Genomic DNA, 15,727 nt, shown 5'->3' on the forward strand with positions numbered 1-15,727 from the left:
ACTTAGGCAGAAACACGAAAAATATAGTATATATTGATATAAGCAGTGAGTTAGGCAGATCATAAGTCAGCTCTCCTTAATTGCCTAAGTCACACAGCTGACTTAGGCAGAAACACGAAAAATATAGTATATATTGATATAAGCAGTGAGTTAGGCAGATCATAAGTCAGCTCTCCTTAATTGCCTAAGTCACACAGCTGACTTAGGCAGAAACACGAAAAATATAGTATATATTGATATAAGCAGTGAGTTAGGCAGATCATAAGTCAGCTCTCCTTAATTGCCTAAGTCACACAGCTGACTTAGGCAGAAACACGAAAAATATAGTATATTGATATAAGCAGTGAGTTAGGCAGATCGTAAGTCATCCCTCCTTAATTGCCTAAGTCACACAGATAGTACAAGGATTTTTTTTCCAAAAATGGCCAAAATATCAAGTTTTTAAAATTCCATTATTATGCTATAAAATTGCTCTATATGATCATATATTGCTTTATCATCACCTTATAGTACCATAGACACCAGTTTTATCGAAAAATAAAAGGGTCGAAAAATTGCCATTTTTGGAAAAAATCCCTGTACATTTTATTTGCTGTAATTACAAAACTATTTGTCAATATACAGTCCATTCACTTTTTGGTAAAAGCCACCAAATTATATCCATTTCTGAATTAAATTATTTTCATTATATTCCCAAGGTTTGGTGTGAAAAAAAACAGCCAAGGAATACTTGTTGTGTAGGTTTATTGCTACAGTAGTGATCGCAACAAATGCACAAAAAAAATATCTCTTAAAATAATAACATGCATGTGCTAAATCTTGAAAATGATCTCATTGACAAACTGCAAGCAAGTTAAGGATAGTGTTTGAAATCATTATTACGCCATCATCATTATGACATGATAATCATGACATCATCATTATGACATCATAATCATGACATCATCATTATGACATCATCACAAAATAAAAAGGTCGACATTTTGGGCATATTTCGAAAAAAATTCCCTATACTTAGTTTTAGGGAAATTTTCGAAAAATGGCCAAAATATCAGCTTTTTAAAAATCAATAATTATGCGATAATATTGCCATGTATGCCCATATATTGTATTATCATCATCTTATAGGGCCATAGTAATAGTAGTTTTGTCAAAAAATAAAAGGGTCGAATTTTAGTCATAAATTCGAAAAATGAAATTGATGTAACATGCGCAGACCACTCAATGTGCGTCTGCGCATTCCATTCATTTTGAGATAACATGCGTAATGTTCTGAAAAGTTAAAATAATAAATTAACTAAAATATGTATGCAATATTTGTAACTCTAAACCTGTCCTTTAGGTTTAGGCTGATCACAAACAAACAAACCCACAAACAAACACAAACATACTGGCTAATAGACCTAAATATTGTGTATGGTTTTCACAAACAAATGAACATTCCCCTTTGACTCCACATCAATCAATATCAATAAACTGATAAAATACTTTTATTGCAACTTTTGGGTTGAATTGTACAATGAAGCACGTTGATCCATTGAAATAATATACAAATGCAAATCAAACGTTCAACAAACGTTTGTGAAATTGTCTACTGTTCAGTCTCGCGTGTTAGCACGTCCATATTTTCGACATCTTTTCTTCATCGGTGTCTTGTTGCTCGGCATCAGTGACTTACTGACGTGGGAACCATCAGCTGATGACTGCAGTCTATAGTTGGGCAGTAAGTCTTCGTATCTCTCAAGAAGAGGAACAAATTTATAAGTAATTTTACGAGCGAATGTTTCCTCCTCTGACGACAGTGCTGCTGTCTCTTCGTCAGGTGACTGATAATCCGGCAAGCGACCAACCAGAATGTAGCTATTATTTGGCGGTAATAATTTCTCAGCGCTTTCGTATTGAAATTTTCCTAATTCCTTTATAACACCTAAGAACCAAATGTGAATAAAATTCGTAATTTCACATAAGTATATCCTATATCGTATCAGAACGATTACTGTTAAATGAAATATATAATAATACATTGGAAACGTAAGCCTATACTAGGTGACAACTAAACTAGAGATCAACAATAAAAACACCAGATTCGGGCAATCAAAACAAAAAAATGAAAATTTTAAAATGCAAGCATACCCGTCTCATCTGCTAAGTCGATGTCAAAGTTCGAATTTCCATATCCACATCTTATTCGAATGTTTCGGAGTAAGTTGATGACTGTACAGGATGGGTTAAACAGCAAGGATTGGTTGAAGCCATATCGAACAGTTATAAACATGACTGCAACAGAGCTGCGCCTTTTTGTGGAGTCCACAAGCAGGAGAGTACCGTAAACTGAAATACAAGCCGTCTCTATTATTTTCTTTGACTACTGTTTACACTGATAATAGAGTCTCTATCTAAGAGCAGGCGCAGGTGTTAATTTCTCGATTCTATTTGAATTAAGATGCAAAGTGGAAATGAGATTTCTTTCCGCAGCGTTGTGTGAAAAATAATGATGATAATAAATGTACAAAATTATATAACAAGTAGTACAGCCTTCGGCGAATAAAGGTCGGTTGTTGTCTTAGGGATGAAGTCCTATTATTAAGAAACTCACGCGTTCATTAAAATGGGCTGCGTAATGCATGGTGTGCATTCTATATTGTTACTATTATAAAGAGTAAATTTACATTTCAATAAAGTGCAATCTCCACCCTACTGTGACACTTCAATTGTCAAAAAGTCAAATGATTCTAACAACCACGAAAGCGAAAGGAGGTGCTTTAATATGTGTCGAAAAAACAATCACAAACGACACTTCAGCGATCAGTCGCTTGTACTTGTTGGTGAAATTACTTTTGTTGCGTCCAACATCACTAGGTCGAAACCAATGGATAAAAATGAGAGAAAGAATTACAGTAGTGATTATTGTTCCGGAAAACTTTCAAGCTAAAGAAGTGGTGTGAAATCCAATAATTTTATTTTGCCATGAATCTTCTTAAGTCATCTACGTCACAGCCAATAACCAGGCCTAATCGAACTGAAACCGCGGTTCCTGCGCAGTTAAAAGAAGGTTGTCTATTTTGTAACATTGTGTGCGGCCCGCGCGCTGGCGGCAAGATACATTGGACGTTTGATCATTTTTTCCATGGCATTTGACTGGTCACTAGCCAGGAATCATCATAGGATGGGACATCATATTAGGAGACAGTACTCACTTTAGAAGAAGCACACTTCGATTTATGCTGTGCATATCAATAAATAAATAAAAATATATTGTAAATTTCTCTCACAGTTTTGTTTTATTCAAGCAATCTGCTTTGTTTACCAAATGAGAAAAACAAATTTCTCGACCTATTTATAGATCATGGTGTGTTTAATCGAAAAAAAAATACAATCATGTAATAAAAGAATGTAAAAGATATTTAACAGGAATGTGAATTGAAAAGAATACATATCTGTACACAATGACGTTAACACAATACTATACGCATGTATATGCATATATTTACTATTAAAGTGCAACAGATTTCACACAAATACGGTTCATTCAATTCACATTCCAGTTGGTTTTCCATTTTTATATTAAAATAAGTTTTGTTATAAATATTTATTACTAACTACACTTCCCACTAAACTTGTTTACATATACAAACTATAATGGAGCGATCTCATGACAATGAGCAAGAAAAAAAAGAACGAAAACCGCAGTATCGTTGTTTCTATCTATAGAAACGGTCGCCGTAAAACAAAATAAACGGTGAGCTTTTATAAATTCGATGTTTAATTTTAACAATGACATATCTTGGATAAAGACAGAATATGTGAAACATTCGGACATTTAACCTTTAACAATTTCATTTGCTTGAAACTTTGTTTTTGTTTTAACTTACATACTGTCAGTGTTGTTGGGCACTGACACACAAGGCGTTAAACTGTAGTAGTCGGACTGTATCTACAAGTGAACACACAATTCGGCTTTTTACAACGGAGACAAAATCTGAATATTTATGAGCTGTCAAACGATTTAATACAACAATATTTAGTTTGACATGAATATTAATGAGCGCCAATCATGAATTTATTAATAAATTATGATTTTTTTTAAAGACAATGCATATACAGAATATAGAAATTCATTTACCAGCATTGGTACAGTTTTTACATATAACAGCAAAATGTTTTTACCTTAGCTAATTCAATGAATATTTCATATAACAAAAAATAAAAATTACCAAATATGAATATTCATGACTCATAATTAGCATAAAATTAATATTCATGTTTCAAAATCACGATTATGAATATTCATGAGTCATAATTAACATAAACTGTATTCATTATAACTATTTCTGTTTAAATGGATATCTAAATATCTAAATATTCATGAGGTATCGTTTTCTTGTCAAATTTATGAATACAAACAATAATTAGTTAAATTACTAAAATTTGATCAAATGACATTAAAAAAAAACATGTTTATAATTTGTTATTTAAAAATGACAGCACTAAACGTCTAACAACTATCACATATAAACATACTTACAACACACAGGTTTTCTGTTTGTGTTTTTACTCTTGCAGAGAATTTTTTACGAATGGTCGAAGACAAGAACGTACAGAGAAAGACGACTTTACATGGTTAATGTGACCACGTACTAACAAATACCTATACATATATTCTCCCTTCAGTCTATTTACACTAAAACATACATTATTTAAAACACCCATTTTCTCAGTAACCACCAGAAGTGAACAGCTTAGCTTTACAATTGAATCCAAATCTTTCATCATTTCAACAAAGTTGTTATGAAATGATAAAAACTGGAGATAGAAACTGGGTATCACAAAATATTGTAAATGTCGGGTTGAAAACTTGTTCTGTTAGACTATAGAGCTGTGAATGTATGGTTATCACTATACCTCAGCTAATAATAGACCTTGTCTGCTTTTAAAAAATAATTTAATTTATTAAATTTAAACAGCATCGATGAATAAAATTTATTCAGTGCGAGTGCAATTGTAAATTTCACTCTTATAAACTTGGTCATTACGCATTCCCCAACGTCGGTGTGATAATAATATTTGGGATGATACATTACTGTCATTTTCCCCGCTTATCTTATATTTCTGAACACATATTCTTCATAATGAAAATGAACAAAAATGAGATCAAAAATCAATGTGAACGCTATCTATCACTTGAAGCCGTGGATAAATGCAAATACAATTGACATGTTTAGCACCTTCAAATCAACCCAATTTAGATTTCGTAATACTAGGAATAATAAATAGTTGAAATTTATATTCATTTTTTTTTTAATAGAGAAAGGTTTAAAACAATCAAGGTTAAAATTGATTATTAAATATTACAATTTTCAAGAATAAAATAAAAAAATGATTGATAAAATAGAATTTCATTAAATAAAATCAGCATTTATATTTTTTTACAATACATTTTGATGTAAGGTGTCTTTACTAAACTATTATTTTATTATATTTATTGTTGAATTAGCTGATTTTGTAAAAATAATCCATTCATATCATTGTTATGTAATTAAATATCCTTTTAATCCTTTGAATAAATTGATATAATCAGATGCTTAACTCATAGAGGAAAAAAAAAATTTTTTTTTCCTCCATGCTAACTCAAACACTCAAAACATACACATATAAAAATGGATCACAATGTCAGCATATTGTATAATATTAAAAATATAAATAAATAAAATGTCCATGTGACACATTAGTTAACATTCCTTGTATACACAACAAGTAAACAAGAATATTTCAGAGATATTCACAAGTCTAAAATGGATGGAATAAAACAAACTAGTGTACTTTTTTTTTCTATAAATAGATTCATCGTCTAAAGGCCCAGAAAATCAAAACTTTTATATTTAAAAACCGAATAAATTAAAATACCATATTATAAGAGCTGTCTTAATCTTACATGTGTCCTTTATTTTTTGCAGAGCTCAAATAATCTTGTATTAGTTTGTAACCCCACCCAACTAAATAAATACATTTTAATGTTATTTTAACGGCCTATACCATGAAAAGCATGTGATAGAGTTTGCAACAGATAGAGATGAAGAGATTTTATACCATTATATTCTAACTAAAAGGTTTTTAATAATAATGACTTGTGAATGTGTTTGTAAAGCCTGGTTTCCATAAAATCGCTATACCCTTTCCACTGAAATCGCTACACGCGCAGATGTCGCCGACATGCATCGGGGAGGTCGCCCCGATTCATCGCAGACAAATCGGCAAAGTTCAACCATGTTCAACTTTGCCGATTTTGTCGGCGATGAATCGTATACGCGTGTACCAAAGAATATTTAGCGCTCGCGTACTAGATCCCCGATAAATTCTAGCGTTTCCATAGAATCGTTACGCTCTAAGTCGGCGACACGGTGTAGCGATTTTATGGAAATCAGGCTTTAGTGAGAATAAGAACAACTTCCCTAAATACAAGTTTACAATTTAAAAGGACGGTCAATAAATTAGGGACGGTCAGCGGATTATTTCAACAACGGTCAGTTTGAGTGCAGGTCCATATGAGAGTCGACATCATTGGGGTTCATCAGAGCTGGTGGGCTGTGATTGGATGACAAACCATGACTAGTTGGCATATGCGCCATCATCATAGCATGATGGGCGTGGTTCGGTAGAAGCATCGCCTGCGAATGAACTGTTGGATGGTACTGGGAGATTTGGGGATGGGCGTATGTAGAACCGCTCATGTTCATACTTGCCATGGATGAGGTCATGATTTCACCACCTGGAGTAAACAAATACAAACAATCAAACATGAATATCTTTAAAAAAATATACCATTCAAATAATAATGTAAAAGTCTATACTTGTTCCCACCTAAATCCTAAATTATTACTTTCAATTTCTCATAATTTAGAAATATAATCATAAAAGGACACATAATCCAAAAAAATTTCTTTGTATAGAATTTAGAAAGAATCATTAAAAGCATTAATAATTACCACAAATAATCAATGTAATAACTATAATTGTTGTATAATTTAAATAATATTACATTACATAGTGTATATACAGTTATTGCTTTATAGCCGATTGCTGTACATTTACAGCTATGTAAATCCTGCAGATTTAAATTTGATAAATTAAAAGTGAAACCATTACACTACTTTTAGTACTACATGTTAATTTTTGTGCAAATCTATGCGACTATTAACTCTAAACACAGCCTTCGGACAAAACAGATGATGTAAACATCGACGATAAGAATCACCTACACTTATAAACAACGATGAAGTTCATTGTGCATTAGTACGTACATCCAGATATTCTACGGTAAGCTCTGTCTACATCCAGATATTCTACGGTAAGCTCTGTCTACACTATCAAACTAGTTTGACAAAAAAAGTGTGATGTGCCTAAATATGGTACTGATATGCTTAAATATGGTAGCGATATGACATCTCTATGTCCATATATGCATAGACATTTTTTTGTCACATAAAGTTTCATAGTGTAGACAGAGCTTAAAACTACTTCTAATTTCTAGTGCATACATACATAGGGGTCAGGGGTCAGGGGTCAGGGAGTGATAATGTCTCATTATTCATGTTGGATGTACTGATGTAAGTGAACTAAGAAATTTGTATATTTTATTTTTATAATGTGGTAATTTGTTTCTAGTTTTTTTCTCTTGTATATGATACTGACATCTTTCATTCGTAAATGTTTTATGAATATGAAGATGAATAAACAATTTTATTTTTTATAAACCTTCTTAGTATGCTTCCTTGCATGTGGTCATTTTAAATTAAAAAAAAATATTTAATTACATTTTCTTGAGAATAAAATTTGTTGGTAGATGTTTTGTGGAAAGCAGCCCCTTGTATTAAGGATGTCCCTTATGTTATGTTTGTCCCTCCAATGATGTTTGCCCCTTATGATGATTTTTGTCCCCCCCCCCACCAACACCCCCACCCCCAAATGATGTTTGTCCCCCCCCCCCCCCCCTGGCCAATAATGTTTGTCCCTCCAATGATATTTGCCCCTTATGATGATGTTTGTCACTTGGTGGAGTCCCGTCCAAACAAATAGTGTAAAAAATTAACAGCAACCTGCTTAGTACAGGTGAGGATGCCATTCATTACCCGGTGGGCGCAAATGCATCGATGGTTGCTGACCGTCCATCATGAAGCTGCCAATGGGTTGGTTATCGGAACCGTAGCCTGGTCCACCACCAAGTCCGCCAGGCACTGCAAGATAAAAGACGATTGAGACATTACAATAAAGATTAAGAGACAATCTTATATATCAAAATATAACATTTCTGAGTTATACATGCTGGGTAGAAATTGATTGATAATCAAATTCTTTATTAGGCTTAAAAACAGAAATTAAAAAAACATTCATTCATTCATTCTTACCTTACAAATTTATAAGTTCTGTCTACACTATCAAACTAGTTTGACAAAAAAGTGTGATATGGGGGTGATATGCCCAAATATATATCATATCCATATATGGGCACATCACATTTTTTTGTCACATGAAGTTTGATAGTGTAGACAGAGAACATCCAAATAACAACAACAATACCTTGATTTTAAGATGAGAGCAAACTCATGTTTACTATTATGCAGTTTAGGTAATGATTCTGGTACTAGAACAGAGCTAGAATCGAACCAATACCCCTGACAAACCAATGCAATTAGTGGTAGTAATTGCCATTCAAATTGACAAGCAAACCAAACGATCATTTATAAATGTTCTCAAGAAATAATGATTGAAAAAAAACACAAACCTTATTTTTCAAAGGGTAAGCAAGAATCGCTTACGTGTAGAAAGAAAAGTTGAAACAGTCTCAAGTCCAGAAGAAGTAAATCAACGGTCACCCTCAGTAGTGGTGACATGCAACGGCAAGGGGTACAGCAAAGGGCATTGGAGAAGGGTTGTTAACTTCTGTCTACACTATCAAACTGTATGTAACAAAAAAATGTGGCCATATATGGACATGATGATGTCATACCACTACCATATTTGACCATATAACACTTTTTTGTAAAACTAATTTGATAATGTAGAAAGACCTTTATAAAGCGCATGCATAACATTCATTACATCATCTTATGCTCTGCAATCATCTTATGCTCATTTCTGATGCTATGCTTTATTGTGTTAATAAATAATAAATGCACTAGAAAGGAACAGAGTAATTTTTTTAGGACGAACAGTGCCACCATTGATATTGTTCTTCATAATATATTTTTCATAAACAATTTCTCATATTCACATTTTTACATAATCTATAGTATGTATAACGTTTTTATATTAAATTTAAAAATTGTGCAAGGTTATCGACACATTTTAGTTCCAAAAAATAAACGGAATTAAATTTGTGTAATTAATTTTGAACTTTATCTAATGTCAGAGAAATATAAACAACCTTTCCAATTATAGTTAATGTGAACATTGTATATGTGTACAGAATTTTAATTTTCTATGACACAAGCAACATAAATGCTAATGTATTTGATTTATGTTGATATACTATGAATTCAAAAGCCGAGAAGACATCTGCGGGGAATAACGATCAAGTCGTGGTCCAAGGACGCACTGACGAAAGAAGGAAGGAGATGAGGAGACTAGGACAATCAAGATATTAAACTGAACCGTCATCACTCTCGGGAATATAAAGCGAGTATCTTAGATCGCGAACATTTGACGCACAATTGGGGATTACAACGGAACATAACGAAGCTATAAGAAGCAAACGATTATGACATGGCGGCCTGTTACTAGGTTGCAGAGTGGAAGGACTACATGGAACTTTGTCAAACATGATTAAAACATCATAGGCTAGAGATTCAGCCGAACGCTACATACACGTCTTTTTTTACATGAATGATTTCTCCTGACACCGGTTTACGATAGCCGATATGAAAAGGGTTTTCCCAAGTGGGGCGATGTATTAGAGTCTGTATGGCGGGATTAAATAAATGGGGGATCCAATGTAGAGACGGGAGACTCGGAGGGGGGGATGTAGGGAATGTCGAGGGACTAGGTCGCCATTCAAAATTATCTAGTGTCAATATTAATCGAGGGTTTTAAAGTAATCACTAAATGCGGAGAGACACATCTAGGGGACGGATTCATTCAGGCCCCGCGGTACGCTGGTATACCAAAATCTGGATAAAATCGAAACTTAAAACTTGTAATCATGATTGAAGGGTATACGAAGAAAACATGCAAAAGTTTCTTACAACTTTCTTGTAAGGAAATGTTTTGTACAGTAGATGTCCAAATCATTCATGCTAAACCATTAAGTGGGTAGTAAAGGGGGGTAAGGTTTTGTGAATTGCGCATTGGGGGGGGGGGGGGGGCACAGACATACCAGGGGAGGGTCCTGGTGACAGACAGGATGATGATTTACGTCTTCTGGACTTGAAAACAGTTACAACAGGCGATTTACCTGCTCTGTTTGATTGGTCAATCATTGGTTGAACAATCCGACGTCGTGCGTTGATAAACCTACGGAAACAAAAATTGAAAATTTAAATTATACTTTAGGCTCGAAAAAAACCCCCAAATTTTATTACAATTGTTTTATATTACAAAAAGCAGGTCGTTAACACTTTGACCCCTCTACAAATAGTATACTCCAATTTTTATCAGTAAGTTAAGAGGTAATTTCCTCCACCGCCATCATTAATTTCAGTAATTTGTGTACGTGAACAGACTTCTGTTTCTATCATTTGTGATAATTTAATAGGAAATAACAGAAATAAAATGCGTTAAAAACGTAATTACTTGGGCTGATATTGTTTAGTACAATCCAATAGATTTTGACAAGAACATATTTTTATTACAGATTAAAACTTGTAAGGTTGGTTTTAAATTTAAAAAAAAACTACAGTATTTCATGATTTTCGGAAATAAATTGTCTATTTAGAAGCTTTCACTGTTTAATTCAAAATGAAAACTGGTTTTTTATTTTCGTTTTTAACAACAAAAACACACAGGAATATTTTATAATACAAAAGCTAATACTATTATCATCAACAATTTATTATTATTATTATTATAGATAAATAACTACAATTTATGTAATACAATATTAAAATTAAACTAAATTAATAAAAAAAATAGCATGATATTATTATTGGTTGTATATTTTTTCAATGTTCACAAATGCAAAATTATGTTAAATATCGTAAAAATAATAATCACTTTTTTAAAACCTTGGCATATAAAACAGGCATGAGAAGAAATAAAGAATGTTTATTGGATATTATTATGACCATTAGTAACCTTTGTCCTCTGCTAATCCAATCAAATTGGCATCTGCAAAGTCTGAGCATGAGCAGACGATTACAATTAATTCTTTTTAGTCTGCTATGACTGAGCATGAGCAGATGGTTTTCTATTTCCAACTAATCAAATCACTTTATTTGAGCATGTGCAGCAGATTTAATATTTAGTCTGCTATTACTGAGCATGTGCAGAAAGTTTTTTATATAATTTTCAGCTGCATGGCCAATGGCTAGTGGTCTTTGAATTGAAATCTATTTGTATTAATTAGATCAAGAAAGGCAATTTACATCCAAGGCCTTTGGCTATCCAGTTGGCTGGCTGTAAATTGATACTTTGCTTTGTTGCCAATCTCTAGGGCTTTAATCCTTAAAATTTTACTGTGTGAAGGAATCCATTAAAATATGCAAACTATTCCATAATAATGCTTCTTCCATTATGACGACGCCATGTTCTTTGATTATTTTCCTACCACCAGTGATATCTAATAACAGAATTTAAGTCTAGTTACTTAAATCGTTGATGATGATATTTTTAGACAGTAATGATAACAAAAACGTTAACTACACATCTGCAGCGATGTAGGATCAAGTGAGTGGTGTAGATCACCAGGGGCATTTCACTATAACAAACAGTAATTTAGCCCTGATGGTGCAAATTATCCGCACATGTTACTGTGTGGTGTAGCTTTATAGCCGTCTTTTTAGTGTGATACTGCTAACGTACTTTTGTAATGAGATCCGTGTTAGATCTGGTGGGTGGTTAGACCCCTGTTTTGAAGTAGTATACTGGCAGGCATTTATCCACTATGATTAATGATTTGGCATGCGTCTTAGGCGCCACACATCCCAAAGTATGCTAATGACTTCGGCAGCCCCCTGAGTTTCACCAGCTGTGGAATCTGCTATTAACCCTGTTCTCGTTCATTTCGGAGTTCTTCTTCTTTTTATATACGTTGGAATATTAAGTCCCTCCCATTCAATTACGCAATAGAGGGCATTAAACAAAAGCATGGACTCTTCCAAAAAATGTAATCTAATAAAAAAATAATTTAAATATTGTTTATATGTTGATTTTATATTATTCTATTTATTCAATCAAAGAAATCATTTTACAGATATAAAATCTACATTATATACAGTAGTAATCAAACATTAAAAAACACATAACATCTAGAAAAAACATTAAAAGCATACAAAAGACAACTTGGAAAGTTTTGTATAATTAAACTGATATAAAATACATATATTTAATTCAAACCAACTAAAATTTATTTTGGGGCCTATATGTATATATAATTATATCTATGGATAAATTAAAAACGAAACAGTCCCATGCTAATTTTTATAGAATTATGTTATAAGTTATAAAATTGTGCGTTTAACTTATAAATATTTTCAAAATTAGCAAAAACCTCACAAACATAGGGGGGTCCTACTATTTGTAACCTAATTGAAACAAAGTGACTGATATAGGGCTTCAATCGAATTAAGCAATTTAGGGACGGAAATGCGTTAAGTAGGGTAATCCACGATAGCTTTGAAATCACTCAGAGGTCAGACGAGTCATCAATGTAAAAGATGAAACATCAGTTGAAAACTTTGCAAACGCTCTTCTTAATAGAACCATCACTGTCAACCTACTAATTAAGTATCAATTGATATTTAATTAATGAAGTTATAACAGGTAAATGTCAAAAAAAAAAATACAATTTTTATATTTTTCAGTTTGTTTGATTTGAATTTATTAGGAAAATCATCATACAAAATACATACAAAATTAACATAAATTACTGACATTACAAATAATACATTTATAACAGATTTTCCAGGATAGCCCAAAAAGTTTATTAGCTTATTTCCATTGGGATCCTTTAACAATCTAAAATAAAAAATATAAACATTACAAAGTATTGCATTAAACACATAAATATAACAAAAACAATAATACTGTATAATAAAACAAGTTAAATTAAAAGACTATGACTGACTTATATAGTTATTTTGTTGAACAGAAATGTGATGTTGAAGCGTCTACGGTAGTTAAAAATATAGTGATTTTTTTCGATTTTAAAATAAATTAATACTGAACCAAACTGTTGAACTGGTTTATGGGGATAATAAATAAAAAGATGAGCCTTAAATAAAAAATCAGTTAACAACGTTTGAAATTAATATTATTAAAAAGTTAAAAATTTAAATTGATGATGATGATGCAAATTGAAGATATTATTCTCATTCTTTGGGGGAAGAAGACATGTTTTAAGTCAATTCTCAATTTTTATGGTAATATAAAAATACTGCAATCTTTCGAGATCTTTCTCCTTTTGGAATATTAATTACACTGCATTTGAAGAACTTTTTCAATGTCTGTTATAAATTTTGTCCAAACCTATCTACAATTTCCTGCGGATTTAGATTTTAATGATGCCTATAAAATTAAAGATCTTTATTTGTGGTTCAGTGTTCTGTGTTCATCAGCACCCCTTTAGTAATAATATGTATGCTTCCTTTAATTTGGTTTCCTTTTCAATAACATTTTAATCATTTCACTTTTCGTTAAAACATCATAAAGAAGTTAAACCCACAAATTCATTCATATTTATATGTGCATCAATAAGTTAAAGTAGAACTTTCTTGGGACAACATAAAGGGGACACTTTCCTGTTAAACAAATGAGGGAAACTAGTATAATATTAGGTCAAACTCTATTCAAGGGACATTAGGTGGGCCGCAACAGGCTTTCTTCTACTGTATTATGGAATAAGTCGAGGAATCCAAAGCTCTGCCTACACTATCAAACTATAAATGTACCCAAATATTCCCAAATATGGTAGTGATATGACATCACCATGTCCATATTTGGGCACATCATATTTGATAGTGTAAACAGAGCTTAAGTCGATATGGCACATTGACATTGTATGAATTCCCTTCATTCATAGGCCTATGCATGTCTGTTTTTTTTTACTATATAAACTTCAATTTTCAGTGTATATTCTTATCATTCATTCATTCATTCATCTTTTATTTCGGAAAAAACAAAATTTTCCATAGCTCAGTAACCATTATTATGAGAAACTGCACAGGTTATCCTCTCTAAAGATGGTTTACACAAAAAAATATTGATTTCAACTGAAATTTATAACCAACTGTTTAATAAATATAAAAATATATGAATTGAATAAATAATTAATCTTTTATGTTTACATCATAATATTCATTCATGATGTCATCAATTTAGATATAATTTACTACTATAAATACAATTTAATTTCTATACTATTTATTAATAAAAATATTAATTAAAATTAACTAAATACGAATGAATGACTTCCCAGAGAAAATAACATTAAATGTACTTCATGTCAGTAAGAACTGTACACAGTAGGGAAGGGGGCTAGGCCCCTGTTAGTTGTACCTCAGGGAGTTTCAACATAATTATCATCCTTTCCTATACATTATCTCTGGCTAAAGCTAATAGACTCCGCCAGCCTTGGCCTATTTCAAACTACAGGATGGAAGTGAATAAAAACCAAATAAAAACCAATTCCAATAAAAAAATTAAGCGTTTACAAAATATATTTAATCATATTATAATAGATCATGTTTTTAAAAAGTTAATGCAATTATTGTTTTAACACTGATAAAGTAGAGTAAAATAGATATACATTAAAAGTTTATTTAAACATAACAAGGCCATATAGCAAGAGGTTAAAAACAGACAGGCAAAGAGATGCTTGTGAAAACTGAAAATTTCAGATGAGGCGGGCTACAGCCCTGCATAAAAGTTTGATTAAGTTCTAAGTAGAGTTGTATGTTTTGACAAAACTTTAACTTGTAAGTTCAAAGTCAAACAAGAGTAGGCAGGTGCTAATGGGAATGTCAACAGGTGTCACACCTAGCTGGAGTCCCTGAGAACTTGCTCAAGGAAAGGTTCCAAGTTGTGCTACAGTTGTACAAACATAATCAGGTAAAAAAGAATTACAAAGCCAAGCACGAGTATAAATACATTTCACATAATCACAAACAAACAAAAGATATCAACTCTAAAAAAATAACAGTATAAATGAACACCATGTGGAAGTTTTTGAGTTAAATGTAGCAAAAGGCCATATTATTATAATTTAAAATGATAAAAACTGTTTATTATTAAGCCATTTGGATTTATTACAATTTTTAAAAATGTAATCAGTGAATCAAAATTACAAAGCAGAAAATCTATATATACTTATAATTATATATCGCAACATTATTTCCGATTATAAACACTACGAATTGATTTTTAAAATTCCTATACATTGTTGCTGAAAGTTTTAGTTCATTCTATTTTGACATCGATAGCCTCCCATAGGAAATTTCACAAAACCAATGTCTCTAAATAAACAGCGCCCTCATATTTGTGCATGATTAAGTATCAACCATGATCTAATATGCATAGT

The 15,727-nt window shown here is 32.0% G+C and overlaps 1 protein-coding gene across 5 annotated transcripts in view; it reads right to left on the minus strand.

Annotated features, from left to right (window-relative positions):
- Positions 1 to 3,255: 3,255 nt before the first annotated feature.
- Positions 3,256 to 15,727, minus strand: part of LOC140061176 (homeobox protein Meis1-like) — an 82,059-nt gene continuing 69,587 nt past the window's right edge. For 4 of the 5 annotated variants that reach the window (XM_072107663.1, XM_072107661.1, XM_072107660.1 and 1 more), the window contains 3 exons: positions 10,448 to 10,506; positions 8,127 to 8,231; positions 3,256 to 6,766 (listed from right to left, as the gene is read on the minus strand). In XM_072107663.1, the coding sequence (XP_071963764.1) occupies positions 6,522 to 6,766; positions 8,127 to 8,231; positions 10,448 to 10,506 (409 nt within the window). In that variant the 3' untranslated portion in view covers positions 3,256 to 6,521. Of the gene's footprint in view, positions 6,767 to 8,093; positions 8,232 to 10,447; positions 10,507 to 15,727 lie in introns of all 5 variants that reach the window. The other variant, XM_072107664.1, reaches the window with a different exon arrangement.

Source organism: Antedon mediterranea, chromosome 10 (genome assembly GCF_964355755.1).
Source record: "Antedon mediterranea chromosome 10, ecAntMedi1.1, whole genome shotgun sequence".
Lineage (NCBI taxonomy): Eukaryota > Metazoa > Echinodermata > Crinoidea > Comatulida > Antedonidae > Antedon > Antedon mediterranea.